Source organism: Canis lupus, chromosome 8 (assembly GCF_011100685.1).
Source record: "Canis lupus familiaris isolate Mischka breed German Shepherd chromosome 8, alternate assembly UU_Cfam_GSD_1.0, whole genome shotgun sequence".
Lineage (NCBI taxonomy): Eukaryota > Metazoa > Chordata > Mammalia > Carnivora > Canidae > Canis > Canis lupus.
Genome location: NC_049229.1, coordinates 39,633,557 through 39,655,227, shown reverse-complemented (window position 1 = coordinate 39,655,227; position 21,671 = coordinate 39,633,557). Strand labels below are relative to the sequence as shown.

At 41.8% G+C, this 21,671-nt stretch overlaps 2 protein-coding genes across 3 annotated transcripts in view; one reads left to right on the top strand and one right to left on the bottom strand.

Moving 5' to 3' along the window:
* FNTB (farnesyltransferase, CAAX box, beta) overlaps positions 1-15,469 on the bottom strand; it is a 64,621-nt gene extending 49,152 nt beyond the window's left edge. The window contains exons 1-2 of one of the 2 annotated variants that reach the window (XM_038544950.1): positions 15,228-15,469; positions 241-305 (exon numbers count right to left, since the gene is read on the bottom strand). In XM_038544950.1, the coding sequence (XP_038400878.1) occupies positions 241-305; positions 15,228-15,371 (209 nt within the window). In that variant the 5' untranslated portion in view covers positions 15,372-15,469. The remainder of the gene's footprint in view (positions 1-240; positions 306-15,227) is intronic. The other variant, XM_038544949.1, reaches the window with a different exon arrangement.
* The window catches only part of RAB15 (RAB15, member RAS oncogene family), a 35,581-nt gene continuing 29,129 nt past the window's right edge, over positions 15,220-21,671 (top strand). Inside the window, exon 1 of the mRNA XM_038544955.1 lies at positions 15,220-16,373. Coding sequence (XP_038400883.1) covers positions 16,316-16,373 — 58 coding nt within the window. The 5' untranslated portion in view covers positions 15,220-16,315. The remainder of the gene's footprint in view (positions 16,374-21,671) is intronic.

Here is a 21,671-nt window from a genome sequence, read left to right as displayed (position 1 = left end):
CAAACAGCTTTCCAATAGAGGAAAGAGTTGGGTTCGTGAGCTTACCAGGCAGCCACCAGGTCAAGAAACCCATCTCACAGCCAGACTTATCCCCTGAGGCTGAAGAGGCTCAAGGAGGAACAAAGAAAAGGCTGGCACGGGAGGTGGTGTCTCCTAGGCTGGCACGGGAGGTGGTGTCTCCTAGGCTGGCACAGGAGGTGGTGTCTCCTAGACTCCCTCCAACGCCTAACCACAGCTTACCTTGGAACAAGGTGGTTGAACTTGTAAGAACTGAAGACGTCTTGGATCTTTTCTTCTACTTTTGCCTGGTAAGAATGTAGGAGATGGGAGAGAGAAAACAAATACAGATGAGTCCCCTGTCAACTTATTCTTCCTGTCACCACAAATGCCCATCGGCTACAGTTGCTTGGTGTGGTTTTGTACTTCATGGGACTGTGAGACCGGATTCAGGGGCTCTGCGGGATGACAGGCTCAAGACAAATGAAACAGAGAGAACCATGATGACATTATAAATGACTTCTCCAGTAAACGATCCACATATCTAAACTAATGGCGGTTCCAGGGTGTGGTACACTGGGGAGTTATTTGGGGAGCAGGCAAGGCATTCTGCTTGAGAGAGTCATTCTTGCCTGCTCTATGAAATTGTTTAGGTGTTCACTTAACTGGCCATTCATAAATACAAAATTAATTCCTGCTAAGGATCGTACTTCTTATTGTCAGACTGAAGCATTTAAATACGGACTGAATGGTATTAAAAGTCCCTAAGGGATTTACAAGAACATCAGTTATTGAAACACCAAAGAAATAGCACATCTATCTGGTCATTGATCCTTTGTCACACACAAGACTCCACAGTCCCATAACATGAAGGATCTCAGAGAGTCAGATCACAAAAAAATCCAGATCACCTGTTTTCTCTGAAGACCTACCACAACGTGGTCATACAGTTCAGCTTCTAAAAAGAAAGGATACAGCAATGTAGAAGTGGGTTAGTTAACAGGATACAGGATTTCTCCTTCACTGGCATCCCTGTTCTTTGTAGTGAGGCACATCCTTGTTGAGATTTCAAGATACCTAATGATGTCCTCTCTGGGAATTTCAAAATGTATTCTCTATTTCTGAATCACCTACTGAACTAGAACATCTAGGCCCTTGACACGTGTGCAAGAATTATTTGTGATGATGAGAGAAGCCATGATGTGAATCATCTAAAATGGCAGCCAATCTAAAATTCAATTACACTCAGTTTCAGGATATACTTTGGTATTTGCCTCTGAACATGAATTTGAGGGATAATCTGGCTAAGAATTCATAATACTTCAAAAAACAGACTGAAGTCACTGTAAGGATCTGACTCAGGAGGAATACGGAAGTTGTCCCAATTCTTCATAATTCTTTTCCTTTCCAGACTCTCAAGACTAACATAAACCACCAGCCTAAATGGAACACAGACTGCATTTCTCAGTGACGCCTTTCTTAGCTGCATGCTGAAAGGGACAGAAAAATCTATAAGAAACATACGTCAATGAGATCACGCAATAAAGATTTGCCTATAATATACTAAAGAGTTAAGGGAATTGACGAATTCTAAATGGAACAAAACCAAGTGGGAGGAAAATTCACTGCCTTTCCCCAAATACAAATCGATTCAAATCCACATGACTTAATAATATTCCAAGGCTAATAGATGAGCCCATCACCTCCTTAGCATTCTGACACCGAGCATTCTCTTCCTTAGAGAGAAAAGGGTCCAGAAAATAACTCCTTCATGAGGACACCCACCTTCAAGCTCCCCGTCAGACAACATAAGCAGCCAAGTACTAGGTAAAGAAAATGGAGTTTTGCCACTAAAGTAGGATACCTAACAGACATAAAGCAGAAAGTGCTTAAAATATTCCCAACACAGTATCATTTCTCTTCATATTTCCTAATCACTTTTCTGCAGAATGAACAAACAATATTCTAATGCAGTTAGTAATAGACTCATTGAAAATCTAAGTTATGAATTCTAAAAAACACCTAAGTGTTATGGGTCAGCTGTTCATAAAAATGGACAAATAACAATTCTCTTTATCTAAAGAACTGGTATATTTTTCTAAGAACTTCATTGAGATATCATGCACACACCATTCAATACATCCATTTTTTTTTTTTAAGATTCTATTTATTTATCCATGAGAGACACAGAGGGAGAGGCAGAGACATAGGCAGAGAGAGAAACAGGCTCCATGCAGGGAGCCCGATGTGGGACTTGATCCTGTGACCCCAGGATCACACCCTAGGCCGAAGACAGACACTCAACCACTGAGCTACCCAGGCATCCCCAATACATCCATTTAAAGTGTATGATTTAATGGCTTTTAGTACAGAGTTACGCATCCATCACCACAATCAATATTTAGAACATTTTTACTGCCCCCAAAAGAAATCCTGCACCCCTTAGCAGTCATGCCCAACCCTCCATCCTCTTAGCCCCTGTCAACTACTCATTGACTTTCTATCCTTATAGATTTGCCTAAACCTGGATATTTTATATAAATGTAATCACATGACAGTCCTTTGTGACTATATTCTTTCACTTGGCATAATGTTTTCAAGTTTTTTCCATGTTGCGTATATACTATCACTTCTTTTTTTTTTTTTAAGATTTTATTTATTTATTTGAGAGGGGAGATAGAACACAAGCAGAGGGAATGGGAGAGGGAGAAGCAGACACCTCGCTGATCAGGAAGCCTGATGTAGGACTTTTTTTTAAGATTTTCTTTATTTATTCATGAGAGAGAGAGAGAGGCACAGACACAGGCAGAGGGAGAAGCAGGCTCCACGCAGGGAGCCTGATGTGGGACTCGATCCTGGGTCTCCAGGATCACACCCTGGGCCGAAGGCAGTCGCCAAACCGCTGAGCCACCCAGGCTGCCCCTGATGTAGGACTTGATCCTAGGGCGCTGAGATCATGACCTGAGCAAAGGTAGATGCTTACCTGACTGAGCCACCCAGGCACCTCACTTCATTTCTTTTTATTGCCAAGTAATATTTCATTTTATGGACACATCACATTTTTTAATCTATTATTCATCAGTTGATGGGCATTTGGGTTGTTCCCATTTTGGGGCTATTATGAATAAAGTTGCTATGAACATTCTTTTTTTTTTTCATTTGTTTTTACTTAAGTTCGATTTGCCAACATATAGTATAATACCCAGTGCTCATCCATCAAGTGTGCTATGAACATTCTTGTATAAGTTTTTAGATGGATATGTTTTCCTTTCTACTTAGGTATAGGTATATATGTAGGGGTGGAACTGCTGGATCATATGGTAACCCTATGTTTAACTCTTTGAGGGACTATCCGACTATTTCCCAAAGCAATCATAGCATTTTACATTCTCACCAGCAATGCATGAGCATTCTAATTTCTTTACATCCTCACCAACACATGCTACTCTCTGTGGTTGTAATTACATCCAACCTCATGGGTGTGAAGCAATATTTCACTGTGGTTTTGACTGCAATTCCCTGATGGTTAATGATGTTAAGTATTTTCTATGGGCTTACTGGCCATTTGTATATTTTCTTTAGAGAAATGTCTATTCAGATACTTTGTTCCTTTTTTTTAAATTGGATGGTCTTTTTATTGCTAAATTTTAATAATTTCATATATATTCTAGATACAAGTCCATTATCAGATATATTATTTACAAAAATTTACTTCCATTCTATGGGATGCCTGGGTGGTTCAGTTGGTTGAGCAACTGACTCTTGGTTTCAGCTCAGGTCATGATCTTGGGGTCATGGGATCTAGCCCATGTCGGGCTCCCCACTCAGCAAGGTATCTGCTTGAGACTTTTTCCCTCTGCCCCTCCCCCGGTTCATACTCTCTTTCAAAATGGATGAATGAATCTTTAAAAAAAAAAATTACTCTCATTATGTATGTTGTCTTTAGGAACTGGTATATTTAAAAAAAAAAAAAAGGAACTGGTATATTTTAGAAAAAGATCACCTTAGAGCACACAGTATGGCTTCTAGAGTACAACTTTAAAACTAATACTTGCCAATAAACCTGCAATTTTTTGACAAATAATAATGGATTAAGATAAAAATTAAAAAGAACTCGTCTGGGGAAAAAAGGAATCAAAGTAATCTCCAAAACATGCAACTTCCTTTTTCGCCTTCCCTTCTCCCCATATAGCCTGCCAAGTGTTATATAAAATCTGAGTAAATTTGTTACTGAGAAGACGCAAGCATTCTTTGCTCCAATTTGTGTAGCAGAAGGAATGGAAAAAACTTAGTTGTATACAAAGGAGTTACCAAAGCAGGTGTGAGACTGCTATCCTTAGAAAGGCTAGCTTGAATGGCTGACCCCTGGCTGGTGTCTAGAAATCAGAATTTGGGGAGGGTCCCCACCATTCCAAGAACTGATGAGTGGCTCACTGTGCCACAACTATAAACAACCTTGTTTATGCTGAACAGCTACTTTTTTCTCAGAGTCTGGAATTTTGAGAAGTGCTAGGCGGAAAGTGCATATGTAACTAACCTCCAGTAAAAACCATGATGACCAAGTCTCTAATGAGCTTCTCTGGTAGACAACATTTTGCATGTTCTCCACTGGGAGAACACTTCTCCCCTGAGAGAAGACTCTTGGAATCTTGTGTCTGGTTTCCTCCAGACCACGCTGTGAGCCTTCCACTTGCTGATTTTGCTTTGTAGCCTCTTGCGGTAATAAATCATAACCATGAGTACAACTATATGCTGAGTTCTCTGAATCCCTGTAGTAAATCAACTAGGGGTGGTCTTGGGGACTTCTAACACATTAGCAGATTTAGAAATTTAACCTTTGGGATAGAATTAAGGGAAGTAGTCATAACAACTGCTTGATATCTATAGGTAAGATCTATAACAATTTCTTTTTAAAAATTTATCAAAATTCTCACTTTAAATATAGGCAAACTGACATTAAGTATTAAAAAAACAAAGTTACCTCAGTCATAAAAACTCTGAACACTATATAGCTTTCAAATCAGAATTTTTTTAAAAAATCAGCTTCAATACTACAAAGAGATGCTAAACCATGCCCACTTTCCCTGAGCTCTCATTTTATCTTGGATTTCCAGGCTTCCTTTCCATCCCAAAGGAACAGATTATTATATTTTAGTCAATCTTTCCTTTCAGCATGAGAACCTCAATAGGCAAAGCAGTCACCAATGGGGTACAATACAAAGGCTGATTAACAGCCCCATAACAACAGATAACTTTCTTTTACATAAATAGTGAAGGGCCCATAGGTTCATTTACCTTGGATACAGGGCACATGGTTCATGACCATGTTAATGAAAGTGATAGGACCCTTCTGGGAGGAGGATGACAGCCTAAAGTATCTTATCTGTTTCAGAAACATTGCTATATGACATGTTATACAAAAGGCCACCAGGACTAATCACCAGAAGATTTAGTCCCAAGGGATTAGCTCTTCAAAATTCTTTTTTTTTTTAAGATTTTATTTATTTATTAGGGAGAGAGAGAAAAAATGGGCAGTGGGGAGGGGCAGAGGAAGAGGGAGAAGCAGATTCCCTGCTAGGCAGGGAGCCAACATGATGCATAATGCCAGAACGCTGGGATCATGACCCAAGCCAAAGGCAGACACTTAACTGAGCCACCCAGGCACCCTGTTCTTCAAAATTCTTAAATAGCCTGGAAAAAAAGTAACTTGGACTAGTTCAAAGTACACACACACACACACACACACACACACAGAAAGAGAGAAACAATCTTGGGACAATTGGGGAAATTTAAAAATTTTAAATGGGATATTAGATAATGTTATAGAATTACTTTTTTTATTTTCTTAGGTGTGATATTATTGTCTTTATGTGGGAGAATGTTACCCTTTAGAGATGCATGCTTTATTATTATTAAAGGTTCAGAAAAAATATTTGTCATATGTATATACATGTGTGTACACATGTATACACACACACACACACACACACACAGAAAAAAAATAATGTCCTGGCTAGATGATCCATTGCCTTATCTCCTCCTTTGTCCTTGACTAGGCTGTTTCACACTCTGCAGATGTAGAAGTTAATCTGTAGAAAATTATAGTAATGCAAATAATTACTGCCCATAGATATGAATATGGTACCTGGTAAAATGCAATCAATGATCACCATATGTATAGTGACCAGTTTTGCGTGCATTTGTAAATTCACCTCAGCATTCCTTACCTGACTGTGGATGTGTATGCCACTTTGAGTTCTCTTCTGAACTAGTTATCATATCTTATTGGTTCCATGAGTTAAATAAAATCTTTGATGTGTTCATTTTATATTTGTATGAGTCTTGATTTTATCCTCTTTTAAAATTTATCCTTTAACATGGGGCAGCCTGGGTGGCTCAACGGTTTAGCGCCGCCTTCACCCCAGGGCATGATCCTGGAGACCCAGGATCATGTCGGGCTCCCTGCATGGGGCCTGCTTCTCCCTCTGCCTGTGTCTCTGCCTCTCTCTCTCTCTGTGTCTCTCATGAATAAATACATAAATTTAAAAAAAAATTTATCCTTTAACAGTTTATATGAAGGACAAAGATTAGGTGGGAGGTAAACAGATGCTGTCAATTGTTCTGTATATTTGATATTTTTTTATGATAAAACGTTAGAGGGAATTATTAAGAATCAAATCAAAACAAAACACTTAATACCCAAATTTCACCATGACTACTGTATGTAGACATAAGAAAGATTTCTGAAAAATCAAAATACATGCAGACACACAGATAATGCATTCATATCCCAACTAGGCCTTGACTTTTGTACTTCTGTGGCCATGTTTGCATTACCCAGTTTTAGCAAGAATCCTACCAAATTGGGTCAGAATTCCCCATCCTTAATATCTGATCATCCTCAGTATCTGACTGAGCATCCTCCACCATCCCCTAGTGATATCTGATCACCCTGGCCTCCTTTAGAAGGAAGCCTGCTAATTGGTTTAGCCAGAATTCCTCCTTTCCTCTGACCATTCCTCTTAGTAAGTTTCTATCCACCAATCCCTCTACCTTGCTCCTTGGCTATAAATTCTCCCTTCCCTTTGTCATATTCAGAGTTGAGCCCAATCTTTCTCCCCTACTGCAAACGTCATTGTAGTAATAAAGTCCTGAATAGAGACTTCCTTTAAAACAAGTGTCACAAATAACTTTTTCCTTAACAATACCACCCACAACTACCGGCAGAGTGACTAAAGTTGAAAAAACCAACAACACCAAATGTTGGTGAGGATGTAGAGCAACCAGAACTCTTATTATACAATGCAAGTAAGGGTATAAAATATACCACCACTCTGGAAAAGGAAAGCAGTTTCTTATAAAACTCAGCATACACCCACCCTATGATCCAACAATTCCACTTTTAGGTCCTTCCTCAACAGAAATGAAAACATATGCTCATAAAAAGACTTCTACAGGAATGTAACATTTACAGCAGTTAATATCCAAAATCTAGAAATAGCTCAGTTGTCCATCAAGAGGAGAAGGGATTAAAAAAATCAATAACAGTGTTAAAAAGAAAACCACAGGCCCAAAATAAAGTAACTTATGCTAGGTCACCAAGCTGGGGCTTAATACCTAACCTAACTGCACTTTCAATCTCCCCCAGAAACGTAATCCTAACCAGTCAAGAATTTTCTGGTCAGTGCCAATAAGGTAACCCTGTCACATGGGCCCTCTCGATGGATGTGACCATGGGAAAAGTGACCTCACCCACAATAAACCTTTTTTTCTGAGTGCCTTTGAAAACTTTTGCCTTTCTGTAGCCCTTTGGTGCTCCTTTCTACTTGCCAGATGGAATGCTGCCCAATTAATGAATTGTTTAATAAAACCAATTAGATCTTCAAATTTATTCAGTTGAATTTTGGGTTTTATTTATTTATTTTTTAATATTTTATTTATTTATTCATGAGAGACACAGACTGAGAGAGGGAGGCAGAGACACAGGCAGAGGGAGAAGCAGGCTCCATGCAGGGAGCCCGATGTGGGACTTGATCCTGGGACTCCAGGATCACACCCTGGACCAAAGGCAGGCACTAAACCGCTGAGCCACCCAGGGATCCCCTGAATTTTGGTTTTTAACAGATTAGGTGGAGCATCAGGATCCAAAGCAAACTTGTGGTGGCATCTGGAGATAACAGAAACAGGTGTGGTACCTTGCAAACCCTTTTGAGTTCACGGTCTGTCTTGCCATTTCTGAGGGCTGCTGGTGAGGTCCTGTGGGTGGAGCTCCCCTTCTGACTAGCTTTCCAGTCTGGGGTTATTAGTCGGTCTAGCCCCAGTCTTTAGTCCTAAATTCAATCTGCAATTCCACATTCCCAGTCCACAGTCCCCAGTAACGGAGTCTGCTGATTTAATCCAGATTGGAAATTGCTGGCGGCACATACAGGGCCTTCTATTAGCCAACCTGTAGTAACTCCTAAACCCCAGCCCTCAGTTCTGTCTTCATATTCCACGCTGGGAACTACATGTGGCAGCTGCAATTCTCCATTTGTTTGGAATCAGTCAACAGTTCCCCTTCTTTGAGGTCTGCTGGTTCAATCTTTTTCCTGGGCCCCTAGTTCTTTGGTTCCTGCTGGTGTCCATGTTTCCATTTCCTCAATACTATTTCTGTTGATGTGCAAATGAGGTAAAGTCTTAACTAAAAGAAAAATAATAAATTTATAATCATAGAATGGATCCTTAAAACCCAAAGAATTAAGTGCTTACCTTCTAGCACATCTGCTTCTTTTATACTTAAGAACTATGGTCCCAGAAGCTATAAATGTCTACACGCCTGTTTTGTTTCCTAAATAACTTAGTTTGTAAGAACTTAGTTGTCAGAAACCCCAAAATAATGCCAAACAGAGTAAGGCCAGACAGAAGCACAGAATAATTTCCATCCATGGATGACTGATAAAAACCAACTAATGTATTTGGTACTTTCTCTTCCACAGCTTCTATCTAAAGCTAGTCTAGGGACACCTGGGTGGCTCAGCGGTTAAGCGTCTGCCTTTGGCTCAGGGCATGATCCGGGGGTCGAGGATCCGGTCCCACATCGGGCTCTCTGTGAGGACCCTGCTTCTCCCTTTGCCTGTGTCTCTGACTCTCTCTATGTGACTCCCAAGAATAAATAAATAAATCTTTAAAGGAAAAAAAAAAAAAAGCCAGTCTATTGATGTAGCAACTTTCATATTATAAACTATCATGTCCCTTCTTCCTGTATCTCTCCAACTCTCCCAGAGGAGGACCCTTCCAGAAAGCGGATTTGCTGCCTGAGACTCATGCTAATGCTGAAAATCCAGTAAAAGAATCATTAGTAGATCAAATGTAAGGCAAGGATTTCCACCACCACAAAAAAAAAAAAAAAAAAAAAAAAAAAAAAACCCTCAGGAAAAACAAATCACTTCATAAGCAATCCTTACTATGTACCTCTTTTACAGGGAATTCTTTCAATCCTTTATTTTAAATACAAAATACCAATTGGGGTTGACAGAATCAGCCAAAAACAACCTGAGTCAATGTCTTATTTTGGCTACTTATAGAGGTAAGCTGATGGTATCAAGGAAAGATGACAAATTAAGCAGAGATTTAGCAATTACTCCTGAGGATATGAGCTCACACTTCTACATTTAAGTTGCCACTGTTGCAAACTCTTTTAAAGATCATTTTAAAAAGTAAATAGAAAAAAAAAAAAAGTAAATTGATGGGATACCTGGGTGGCTTAGTGGTTGAACATCTGCCTTTGACTCAGGGTGTGATCCTGGAGACCTAGGATCAAGTCCCACATCAGGCTCCTGCATGGAGCCTGCTTCTCCCTTTGCCTGTGTCTCCACCTCTCTCTCTGTGTCTCTCATGACTAAATGAATAAAATCTTAAAAAAAAAAAAAAAAAGTAAATAGCAGTTAAGTTGTGGTGATCACAGATATACACCAACTGGACACATTGTAGAAGAATACTAGTGTTACACAAGTGGGCACCTGTAACTTGGGATAAAACATTCTTACCCATATTCAAAAGGGATTTATCCCCAAAAAAACTGAAAATGTGGTCTGGAAAAATATATTAGTTGACCCAAAATGTGGCTCCAGTATGATAAAAATACTAAGGTCAATGATGTATGTGATAATTTTGGAGAAAATTTTTTTATAAAGAAGAAAATGATATTTCTAAATTAGTGTGATTTTACAAAGTACATGATTCTAAACAGGTACATGTACCTAAATTTAAAATGTAAATTTTGTAAATAGACATTTGATTTGTTTACCTATGTACTTAAAAATACATGTTTTTTATTTTATTTTATTTATTTATTTGAGAGAGAGTGAGTGAGCACAGAGAGAGAGGGAGAAGCTGACTCCCCACTGAGCAGGGAGCCTGATGAGTGGTTCGATTCCAGGACCCCGAGATCACAACCTGAGCTGAAGGCAGACACCTAACAGACAGCCACCAAGGTGCCCTCCAAAAAAAATACATGTATTTTCAAGTTAGAAAAAACTGGGGGGACTTTTTAAATAGGGACATTGGGGGAAATTTGATATTTGGAATTATCTTAAGAGTTGAGCAACATGATATACGCTGAATTTCAATAAAGCAAAACTGATTCACCATAGCTAGCCTGTTGATCATGTAGCCACACAGAGCTCTGGTCCCTTCTATCAGAAGCACAAAAAACTAGTAAGCTTGATCATATTTAGTGACTTGTTTCACCTGCATTTAATAATCTTTCAGAGATTATAACTTGAAACAGGCCCACAGTAGGCATCCAGGATTCATTCCTGGACCCCTGATGTTCCCTCTGTCAGGATCTACAGTGGCACAATGCTTAACACTTAGAGTCAGCTCTTCAGTCTGTCTCCATCCCTCCCCACCATCCACTCCCAACCCCACTAGCTTCACCCATCCAGCTGAACTAATTTCCTCCCACAGCCAACCTGCCCCCTCCTCCACCCGAATAAGGTGGAGTCTTCCTTCCAAACATCTCCTCTGACTGGAATGGCTGCCCCCCAACTCCATCCTTTAGAACCCAACATTCTCCATGAAGTTGTCCTAACCACCTCAGCTCACAACATATTGCTTCTACTCTCCCAAACCCTTGTGCAATGCAGTCATAATTTAGCACTTACTTACATGCTTTTGTAAATTATTGTGGTTGCTTCAGGCACATTCTTTTTTTCTAAGAGGAACGAATTTTGAGGGCAGGAACTGAGACTGATAATCCTTCTAGTCAACTCTTCACAGTTGACTGTCACTTGACTGAATGCTGTCTAACAACCTCATGCCATTTCAAGTGAAGTATGCTTCTGTAAACCACTGCTTTTGGCAAACTGGCTACCTCTGAAACTGTGCCAGTTTTAACCTACTGGCCTGAAACATCTTGCTTTCTAGCACTGTAAAAAATTCTCCATGCACCAACCCATCAGCAAAACAGCTTGTCAAGGTAGAAATCTTTTAAAATACCCAGAACCTGACCACCGCCCATTACCTCTACTACCACAGCCCTGAACTAAGCTGCCATTGTCCATCACCTAGAGTATTGTAACAGCCTCCTAACTGGTCCCCCTGCACCCATCCTCCCCTCCTCACAATCCCAATAGTGAGCAACATGGGTCTGTTAAAATGCTACTCAGATTGGGTCAAAACTCTAAGATCATGCATTAGTCTGACTCGTGGCAGGAAACAGATGGCACAAAGTGGGTGATGTGAGCGGAGTTGATAAAGGAACTAGTTACAGAAGTGTGGGCAGGTGTAGGGAAACCACACAAGAGAGTGCAGTACTCTAAGGCAGGCAACACAGGGTACTCGATCCCCTCCTAGGCCTGAAAAGTGTGAAGAGAAGGGGTGGGCAGGGTGCCAGAGAGCAACAATGGAAGGCACCTGCTAAGAGTTGTGACCTAGTCTAGAGACCCTCCAGACCACCCAGTCTGTCAGGAAAGGAGTAAACATGCTGAGTAAACATCTCATTCTCTCTTTCTCTCATCTCCCCTATCAATATCCCCCATGGCCAAATACACCCAGAAGCCATAAGGCAAGGGAGCCTATCCATGAAGGTCCACCTCTTGGGGAACACCTGCAGAGCAGATGGAAAAGGGTACAGTGGATCTGGGGAGGTAAAAAGACGCTATCTAACCAAATGGCTTCCCATCTCAATCAGCATATCTTAAAGTATACTTACAATGGTCTGGAAGGCCCTACATGATCTGACCTCATCTCCTATTCTCCTGTTTACTAACCTCTCTCCTCACACTGACTCTCTACTCACCAGGCACTAGGGAGGCCTCAAGTCCTTCATACTTGTTGCTTTCTCTGCCCAGAATGCTTTTCCCCCAGACACACACAGCCTGATCCCTCACTTATTTCAGGTGTCAGCTCAAGTGGCAGGCACATCGTCAGAGGGTTTCCCTTACCACTTTATATAAAAACCTTTCCTGCTCTTACCCCATGAATTCCTGGCATACTTCATTTCTCTTATCCTATTTCTTTTTCTCTACAGCACTTCTTATTAAAATTAGATAGATATATAAATGTATGGATAGTTTTTTTTCCTTTTTTTGTTGACTGCCTCCCTGGCCTAGAAGAAAAGTTTCATAAAGGCAGCAGCTTGGCCTCTTTTGTTCATTGCCTTACATCCAGTACCTTTAACAGTGCCTGGCACATAGAAGACACTCATTTGCTGAATGAATAAAAATGTGAGTGAACAGAACAGAAGAATCCATAGCTAAGCGCTCTTTACACTATTTATAGGTTTAAATAATAATTTAATTTAAATAATTTAACTAATATAATAATTAAATTTAAATTAAAAATAATTTTACTTTAATTTAAATTGATAATCAGACAGGAAACAGAGACAAGCATTTGTTCTTATTGGTAATGGCACAAAATTGAACCCTGTCATTAAATCCCTATGAAAAAATGGACAGAACCAAAAGAATAACTAGTTTCTTCTGTAGACAATGCCTCCTAACAAGGTTGGTATTTCTTATGATATACCTCATCATTAACCTACCCACCTAGTACCTCTCTAAGCTTCAGTTTTCTCATCTGTGAAATGGAAAAAGATTGACTGATACAATGTATGGAGAGCATTTAGCACAGAACTGGGACTCCGTAAATGGATGCTGCTATGATTATTAGTAATGCTGAAACTGAGGTAACCATCTATATGAGACACTACATCATCTTTCTACTCTCTAGAACTGTTTATCCCAGACTTTAAAAATGTGAACTGGAAGAATGACATGTTAAAGACATACAGGATGCTTTATTATCTATCACATAGTTGGGCCTACATTTGAAAGACACCCTATAATAACAATGTTCCATATCAGAGCCTAGCCTTGTCCTTGGCTGACCCTTTGACAGCCCAGAATCTTGTTGCATCCATTTTTGCATCACTTATTACACCTAGACACTTAGAGTATAAGTGCTAGTATTTCCTGGCAGGAACTAAGCAGGGGTGCTCTACTGGCAGGGGAGGGGGGGGGGGCGGTTAGCAGTATAGGAAAAAGAGAGCATAGCAGTAAAACTTCTAATAATATTCCTGTTTTCTGACTTGCCCCTTGAACCATGGAAATCTCTGTCCTGTACGCTAAATTAATAGATGAGCTTCTGATTTCCTTTTCTTTTCTTTTCTTTTTTTTTAAGATTTATTTATTTATTTGAAAGAGAGAGCAAGAAAGCATAAGCATGGGGGAACAGTAGAGGAAGAGGGAAACGCAGGCTCCCCATCAAGCAGGAAGGCTGATGCGGGGCTCAATCCCAGGACCCCGGGATCATGACCTGAGCCTAAGGCAGACACCCAACCAGCTAAGCCACCCAGGAGGCCCTGATTCCTTTTTCTCCACTAGAATTCCGTCCATATGCCTATCTTCTGGGTCAATTAACTACATAAAAAGTGACCCAATAGTTTCACGTCACATGAAAAGGAAAAGGCTTGACCTGAATAAACTCTACAGTCTGCCACTTAGGAATACTGCAAAGATCCTGTAGGTTTTTCATTGATGGGAGATTTCCTTGCAATCTTTTGCAAAAGGCTTCTGTAGAAAGACACACTGGTGGGTTAACTAAGCTGGGGAGCTACATTCAAAAGGTAAGGGTTAAAACCCATGTGGCATAAATCTCCAGTTACAATATTCTTTCTGCTGTTATGTGTATGACCGTGTATTCAAGTCTTTTGTTATGAATGCATAATTATATTCATAGTCATAAATATAAAATATGATAACTATCACTACTAATTTTGCCCAATTACAGGCTTCCAAGTTCGGGTGTGAAAGTCAAAGCAAGTCTCCTAGGTTAAGCCTGGGTACTATCTTACTAAGAGATCTAACTTTATTTGTTAATACTACAGCCCGATACTACTTGTTAGTACTAAAAAGGATCATCTCAACCACTTCTAGTGACGGGTGGGCATACATTTCCACAATAACCTGGGAACAATTCCAAATGGAGAATGAAAAGAAAACCAAAAGAGTTCACTACCGACTCCTCGAACACTTGTCGAAGGGACAGGTTCGAGGCCTCAGTGAATGAAGGGTGAGTTGTCTAAAATGCATTCTTTTATTATGGCGCTTTCCGAACAGTACTGTTTTCCTCAACAGGGCTGTGCCACGCTCATGATCAGAAGCTGTTTTATTTCTTTGTATTTCCAGCGTTTAACATTGTGCCCGTCCCTTTGCTGGGGCTCGAACGATTGAATCCCAAAGCGCCCACTCACGAGGCAGGCCCTACACCTGGCACTGTGGCTCAGCAATCAAGCAGATCCGGAACGGCAGGAGCGCGGTCTGGCCGCTCCTCCTCACCTCCACGTCCCAGCACTGCGAGCAGGGTTAGGGAAGCGCACCATCCATCCGACCACCTCCCACTGTCCCGGCGGAGTGAAACCGGCGGTCCGACCGGCCCGGGCTGCTGCGGACCTCCAGGCACAGCACACGATCCTCTCCGCTTCCTTCGGCAGAGAGGACCCAGGTACTGTCCTCGCCTCCAAACCCAACCCTGACGCCGACCCTCTCCCCAACCTGGCCCCACAAACGCTCCATTCCCCAACCCGACCCAGCCTGGGCGCCCAGAGCTTCCCAGAGGGGAGGCGCCGCGGTGCACTGTGGGAGTCGTAGTTCATCGGTGAGTTCCGCACGCCTACGGCCCTGCGGACGGGACTCCCGCTCCCAGAAGCCCCCGCGTGGGCGCCTCGCTCAGTCCGGCCGCCTCACCTGTTCTACGGACGTGACTGTTTCCACCGAGTCGTCCTGCAACCGCTCCCGCGCGTGCTCGGGCCTCAGACTGTACAGCGGCTCTGACCAGACAGGGGAGGAAGATGGAGGGCAATAGTAGGTGAAGGAACTCGGAGAAGCCATGGTCAGGAGAGCAGCGGGCGGTGTATAGGACTCCCTTCGTCAAACAACAACGCGCATTGAAACTCAAGCGGGCTAAAGCGCTACGGAGAGCGGGTCGAGTCAAAAAGACTTTGAACGCGAATCGCTCTCCACCCACCCACACAGCTTCGGGGAGAGGGTTACTGGGATGCTGCTGCCCCCCATTGGGCAAGAGGAGCTGCTGCAGGAGGCTCAGCTGCCTGGAGCGCACGGAAGGACGGATGGGTCTCTCCAATCTGGATTTCATTTCCGAGAGATGGTGTAGGACTCCTCGGGTCGTTGTGCAAATTAACACACGCAGGCACGCACACTTCGACATTGTGCTAATTGTCGCCTAATTGCAATGGCAGTCGTTCGCAGTTTCGGATGCCCAAGAACTGTGAAACTCAAAAAACATTTTTTGACACATCTCCTGACTCAGACACACTATCGCTAATAGAATTACTGTGCACCTTTGGGTGCGTGGGAGCCGCCCAGGAGAAACCGTCGGCTTCTCAACGAGGGAATTGCCTTCTCGGTACTCAGGGATGGAGGGAAGAGGCATTGTAGTTGTCTCCTATTGTCCCCCAGGGAGCCACAATACAGTAGTAGGGTCTAAAGCGCAGTAAAAGGAACAAGTATAAGTGAAACGACAAAGGAAATACTCGTTTATCAGGCAGTTTTTTAGGGAGCACCTACTATATGTCAAACAGTGTGCTAGGCCCTAGGTATACAAAAGTGAACAAAACAAACAAGCTCCCTGCCCCTAGGAACCTTATAGTCTAGTGGAATTGACAGAATTAATGAATGAACGCAATAATATATGAAGACTTGCCATAAATGGTATGAAAGAAAATAACAGTCTACAAGAGACTGAAAGGAGGACTGGACTAATTAGATTGGGTGGTCAGGCCAAGCCCCTCTGAGGCCTCTCTTAGACCCAAAGGATGACAAGGAGCCATCCACATGAACAATATGGGGAAGAGCTCCCTAGAGGAAGCAACAGTAAGTCTGAGAGAACACTGCCACAAATATACTTATGTATGTGTTTTAATTATAATGATTTAATCTAAAGGTATTCAGAATAAACAATTCTTATTGAGTAGGATTAATCATCATATATGCCTCCATAAAAATGTTAAAGTTGTGATTTTAGGGAAATCCTGTCTTTGGACAAGGAATAGAAGAGACTCTCTTTCAGGGTCCTGAAAGGACTACGTCAAAATTATAATGCCAAGAATTGGGGGAGGGGGCAGAAGATACTGTAATAACAGGCCTTCCAGATAGACTTGGCCCTGTCCAGACTTGGACAACTTCCTGCTCAGGGTATTTTACTCTGTTGCCCCTCAATTCCAAGTCACACGTCTGGAACCCAAGGAACTGTGGTGTGGCATTTCACAACCAACCATTCCCCTTTTATCCGTCTCTGGTGTTAAATAGAAGCTCTCAGAAAGATCCTAAAGATGAGGCTGGGATGGCCTAAAGTCCTCAGACAAGTAAACACTATCACCATGTTCATTGCAGTGGTACTGTTGCTAAGTTAAGTCCTGTAGGTGGCAAAATGTTTCTAAATCTGAGAATAAATGACCCTGTGTGGGTTAGGGTCATGGATATGGCTGCACTGTACTTCCCTCTCTGTTGGCATCTTATTGTCTTTCTCTTGGTTCTGTTTTGAAAAGAAAAGACAGTCTGATAAAGTCTGAGTCACATCTGAAGATTCAGCCTTCTTTGTAAAGAGTTCCTTTGCTGGCTAGAAATTTAAATTGAGCTACTGAAAGAGTTGCTGGAACAGTTTTGTAACAAATTGTTATATCTGTTACAGGTGCACCTAAAGCAATTGCAAATTGTATTTGAGAAATAGAAACCCATTTTTGAAATGTAGTGTCTTCTGCAATGGGATCTGAAAGGGGTATGGCAAGAGTGTCCTGCAGAATACCGTCTATTATCAATAGGTATTTGTTGAGTCCCCATTATGTGCTGGGCACTTATGAGCTAAGTACTGAGGAGACAGTGGTAAAAAAACAAAAAACACAGTCTCAGCCCTTACAGGGCTCATGATTTACCAGAAGAAACAGACATTAAACAATCATTACAAAGTTGACTATTTCATTACAGTTGGGGGAAATGGCAGGCACATAGGCCATGGTGAGATTATATAATGGAAATTTCCTAGAAGATCAGGAAATACTCACATGAGAAAATGAGTTAATTAATGCAGCGTGAAGGGACATCCCAGGCAGAGGAAACCCAGCAACATCAAAGAGCAAGTGAAACAAGGAATGAAAAATATGAGGAGTTTGTACTCCACATAGCATTGAGAGGATTGTTCAGTCTTGGATCATCAATTGCCCACCAGTTGTCCTTCCTCTAGGTTTGATAAAAACCACTGGTTCAAGAAGAAGAATGAATATAAATACTGGCAGTATGGCAAAGAATTATATGCTTACGGGAGAAAATAATGATAATAGCAACTGTAGCTTGGACTGCAGATGGTTTGGGGTTATTTTACTCAAACCCCTTGTATTTTTCTAAATTAAGCTGTGAATTGTAATTGTCTCCTCAAAAATAATATAAAATGTGGATAGTAAGTACTATTTTGTTCTTTCAGGAGCAAGAAAACAAGAAAAAAAAATTAATGACCCAAATGAACCACTAGAGGTGGCTCCTCACCCTGGAGTAAGCTTGCAGAGTCCGCTTTAAACCTGTTCTCAAGGCATTGCTCACAGAAGCCCATATGTCTGCGTGAATTGTTTTCTTTTAATATCTTCTGAAAGAATATAATAATACACATTTTATAAAGATTATAAAATGGAAAGAACCCATCTGTTACCTGCTAGATAATTAATTTCCACCTCTACCAACATCTGTGGCCTCCTGTTCTGTCCTCCATGTCTGTCCTGTTTCCTGGGACAGAAGACAGCAGCCCCGCTCTTACAGAGGGGACCACTTCCACCTCCTCCCCCCATGCCCTACCCATGGATGTTAGTTATCCCTTGCCTCTCTTAAAACATCAAGTACGTTATCCTTGTACTTGATTATGCCCATCACCCTCAAACAGGCTACTTCTTCATTCTTGGGGGGAGGGGGACATTTTTAAACCTATTAATTCCACTCTCCTTTGACCACCTTCCCATTACCCATTTCCTCCCTACCAGTGTCTCCAATTCCTCTCCTCCAAGTACCTCCTGAACCCATTCCCATCTGGCTTCTCCATCAATTCTTGTCAAGTCCCAGTTAAACCCCATGTTGCTAAGTCCAAGGGCCACTTCTCAGTCCCCATCTGTCCTCCTGCTTGACTTCCTAGCAATATTTGTTATTAGCAGTTCCCTTCCTATGGTGTCTAGCACTAGCCTTTGCCTCTTCTTTGTCTTCCTGACACCGTAACTTGGGAGCATCCCCAGGACTCTGTCTCCACTCATCACCTGCGAACTCAGTTAGTCTAAGTATTTTAAATACCACACTGTTGGATTGGAAATTCCCTCATATCTCTAGCCTGGGTCTCTCTCTCTCCTGAACTCCTACTTCGCATCTAATATCCTGTTTGCACTTCCACTTACATGTTGAACAGGCGTCTCAAACAGTATGTCCACCACAGAGCTGCTGGCCTTCCCTTCCAGACCCGTACACACAGCCTACCCCATCTGTTGTGCTAACTCCATCCCTCCACTTGGAGTCTGTCCTTGATGTCTTTGTCTCACTACCCATAAGTCTTGTTGAAGACATATCCAGAATCTGACCACCGCGAATCGATTCCACCGCTAGTGTCTGGTCCAAGCCACCATCATGTTACTTGGATGACCTGAGCCGAAGGCAGATGCTTAACCGACTGAACCACCCAGGCACCCCAAAATCAAGGTCCTTGACCATGGCCTAGAAAGCCCCAAAGACATGGTGTTTACTCCTAGTACTTTCCCGCTTACTCACTCTGTCCCTCACACTGGTGTCTCACTGGTCTTTGCACAGTCCAGGCACATGCTGTCCTCGGAAGGCTTATGTTCACTCTCCCTTCTCTGCCATGTTCTCTGCCCACAGGTATAGACAAGGCTTGTCCACCTACTCCTTGCAGTCTTTCCTCAATTCTTTAGCTTAACTCAAATTCCTTTCCTATCAAGCCTTTCCTGAGCTCCCCATACAAAGCTGAAATGCCACCGTCTTGCACTAATACTGTGTTTACTTTTCTCATGCATAGCACTTACACTAGGTTGACAGACCTTATATTTAATGTATCATTTTAATTACCAGAAGATAAGCTCTCAGGGCAGAGATTTTTGTACATTCATTGCTTATTCTCTGGCACATAACAGGCATTGGGTAAGTTAAATGATTTGAGTGATTTCTAGTCACTGTAATAAACATTTTGAGTACTCATTTCTATAACCTACTATAGAAGATAAAGACAGTGAACATAATACTGGCCTTACCTGTCAGGAGCTCACTAGCTAAAAAAAACAGGCACTATATAAATACAGAATAAATATATTTAAGTAAATATAGAACAAAATACTTAAATACATATAAGCAAGACACAATACATACACAAAATGCAGTGGAGGAAGAAGAAAGCAGTAGTTAATTTTAATCTATTTAATGAGGATAGCACCTTAATATGTAATATTTGTGTTTAGCGATACTTTCTTTTTTAGAAAATAGTTATTTCAGAGGGGAAGTGGATGAGGGGCAAAGGGAGAGGGAGAGAGAGAATCTCGAGCAGACACAGGACTCAATCTCACAACCCTGAGATCATGACCTGAGTGGAAACCAAGACTCAGACACTCAACCGACTGCACCACCCAGGCACCCCTATTTAGTAATACTTTCAATAGAATAAATATTCTTTGGTAATAATTTTTTATTTTATTTTTTATTTTTTTTATTTTTATTTATTTATGATATTCATACAGAGAGAGAGAGAGAGAGAGGCAGAGACACAGGCAGAGGGAGAAGCAGACTCCATGCACTGGGATCGCACCCTGGGCCAAAGGCAGGCGCCAAACCGCTGCGCCACCCAGGGATCCCGGTAATAATTTTTTAAAGACTACATTAGAGTTTAGAAATCGTGAAATTTTATTTTCTATTACTTTCTGTAGCATACAAAAGGAAGTATAAAAAGCTTCAAATTATTCAAAAAAGAATAGTTTTCTGAATATAGTGATTTTATGGCACAGTGAATAACTGGGCTTCTCAGAAATCAATAAATCATCAGTTACACTTGTATTATTTTATTGTCATATATTGATATAAAATTAATCAAATTATATATTATTAATCATTACATATACTCTATTACTGAATACTTGTACAAAAGTGTTGACTCTTAGTCCCCTTTGATCACAGCAAACACTATTTTACCAGCGGATACAAAATTGAAGCCAATTAAGGAGCATTGTTCACAATGAGAAGGCTGAGAAATGATTTTTTTTTTTAAGGTTTTATTATTTGAGAGAAAGAGAGAGAGAGCCTGAGCAGGGGGAGGGAGAGGGAGGAGCAAGCTCCCCACTGAGCAGGGAGCTAGATTTGGAGCTTGATCCCAGGACCCAGGGATCATGACCTGAGCCAAAGACAGACTCCCAACCAACTGAGCCACCCAGGTGCCCCTGAGAAAAGATTTTAAAAGCTGTTGAGAGACAATGTCAGGGGTACACACTCCAGAGCATACCCGTGACTCTCAACCTAGGCCATGACTTTGAAAATATAGAATCTCCCAGGTACCAGCCCAGGCCCACAAAGTCAAAATCCCTTGGTCCAGAGACCCAGTACATGCATCTTTTTTTTTTTTTTTTAAAGATTTTATTTATTTATTCATGAGAGACATAGAGAGGCAGACACAGGCAGAGGGAGAAGCAGGCTCCATGCAGGGAGCCCAATGCAGGACTCGATCCCAAGTCTCCAGGATCATGCCCTGGGCTGAAGGCGACGGCGACGCTAAACTGCTAAACCTCTGAGCCACTGGGGCTGCCCCCAGTGCATGCATTTTTTAAAGCACCACATGTGATGCTGATACACAGGTAGAGTTGGGAGCTGCCAGGAACCTTCCTACACAGCAGAAATGCTGGCTGTCCACCAGAGTTCTGCTCCCTTTCCATAGCAGGTAGTCACAGCTGGGCACTGGTTGTCCAACAGTCCCTCTGCATTTAGGCAGGGCCTGCTGACTGAGTTCTGAACAGGGGAACACGGGCAAGAGTGATATCCACCACACCCAGGCCTGACCCCTTAAACCCTACTGGATCCTCTATTTCCTTTCTTCCCCTTTCCCCCAGCAGGATGTCAGTGCCCCGGGCAGGCCTCCATATTCAAACGAACTTC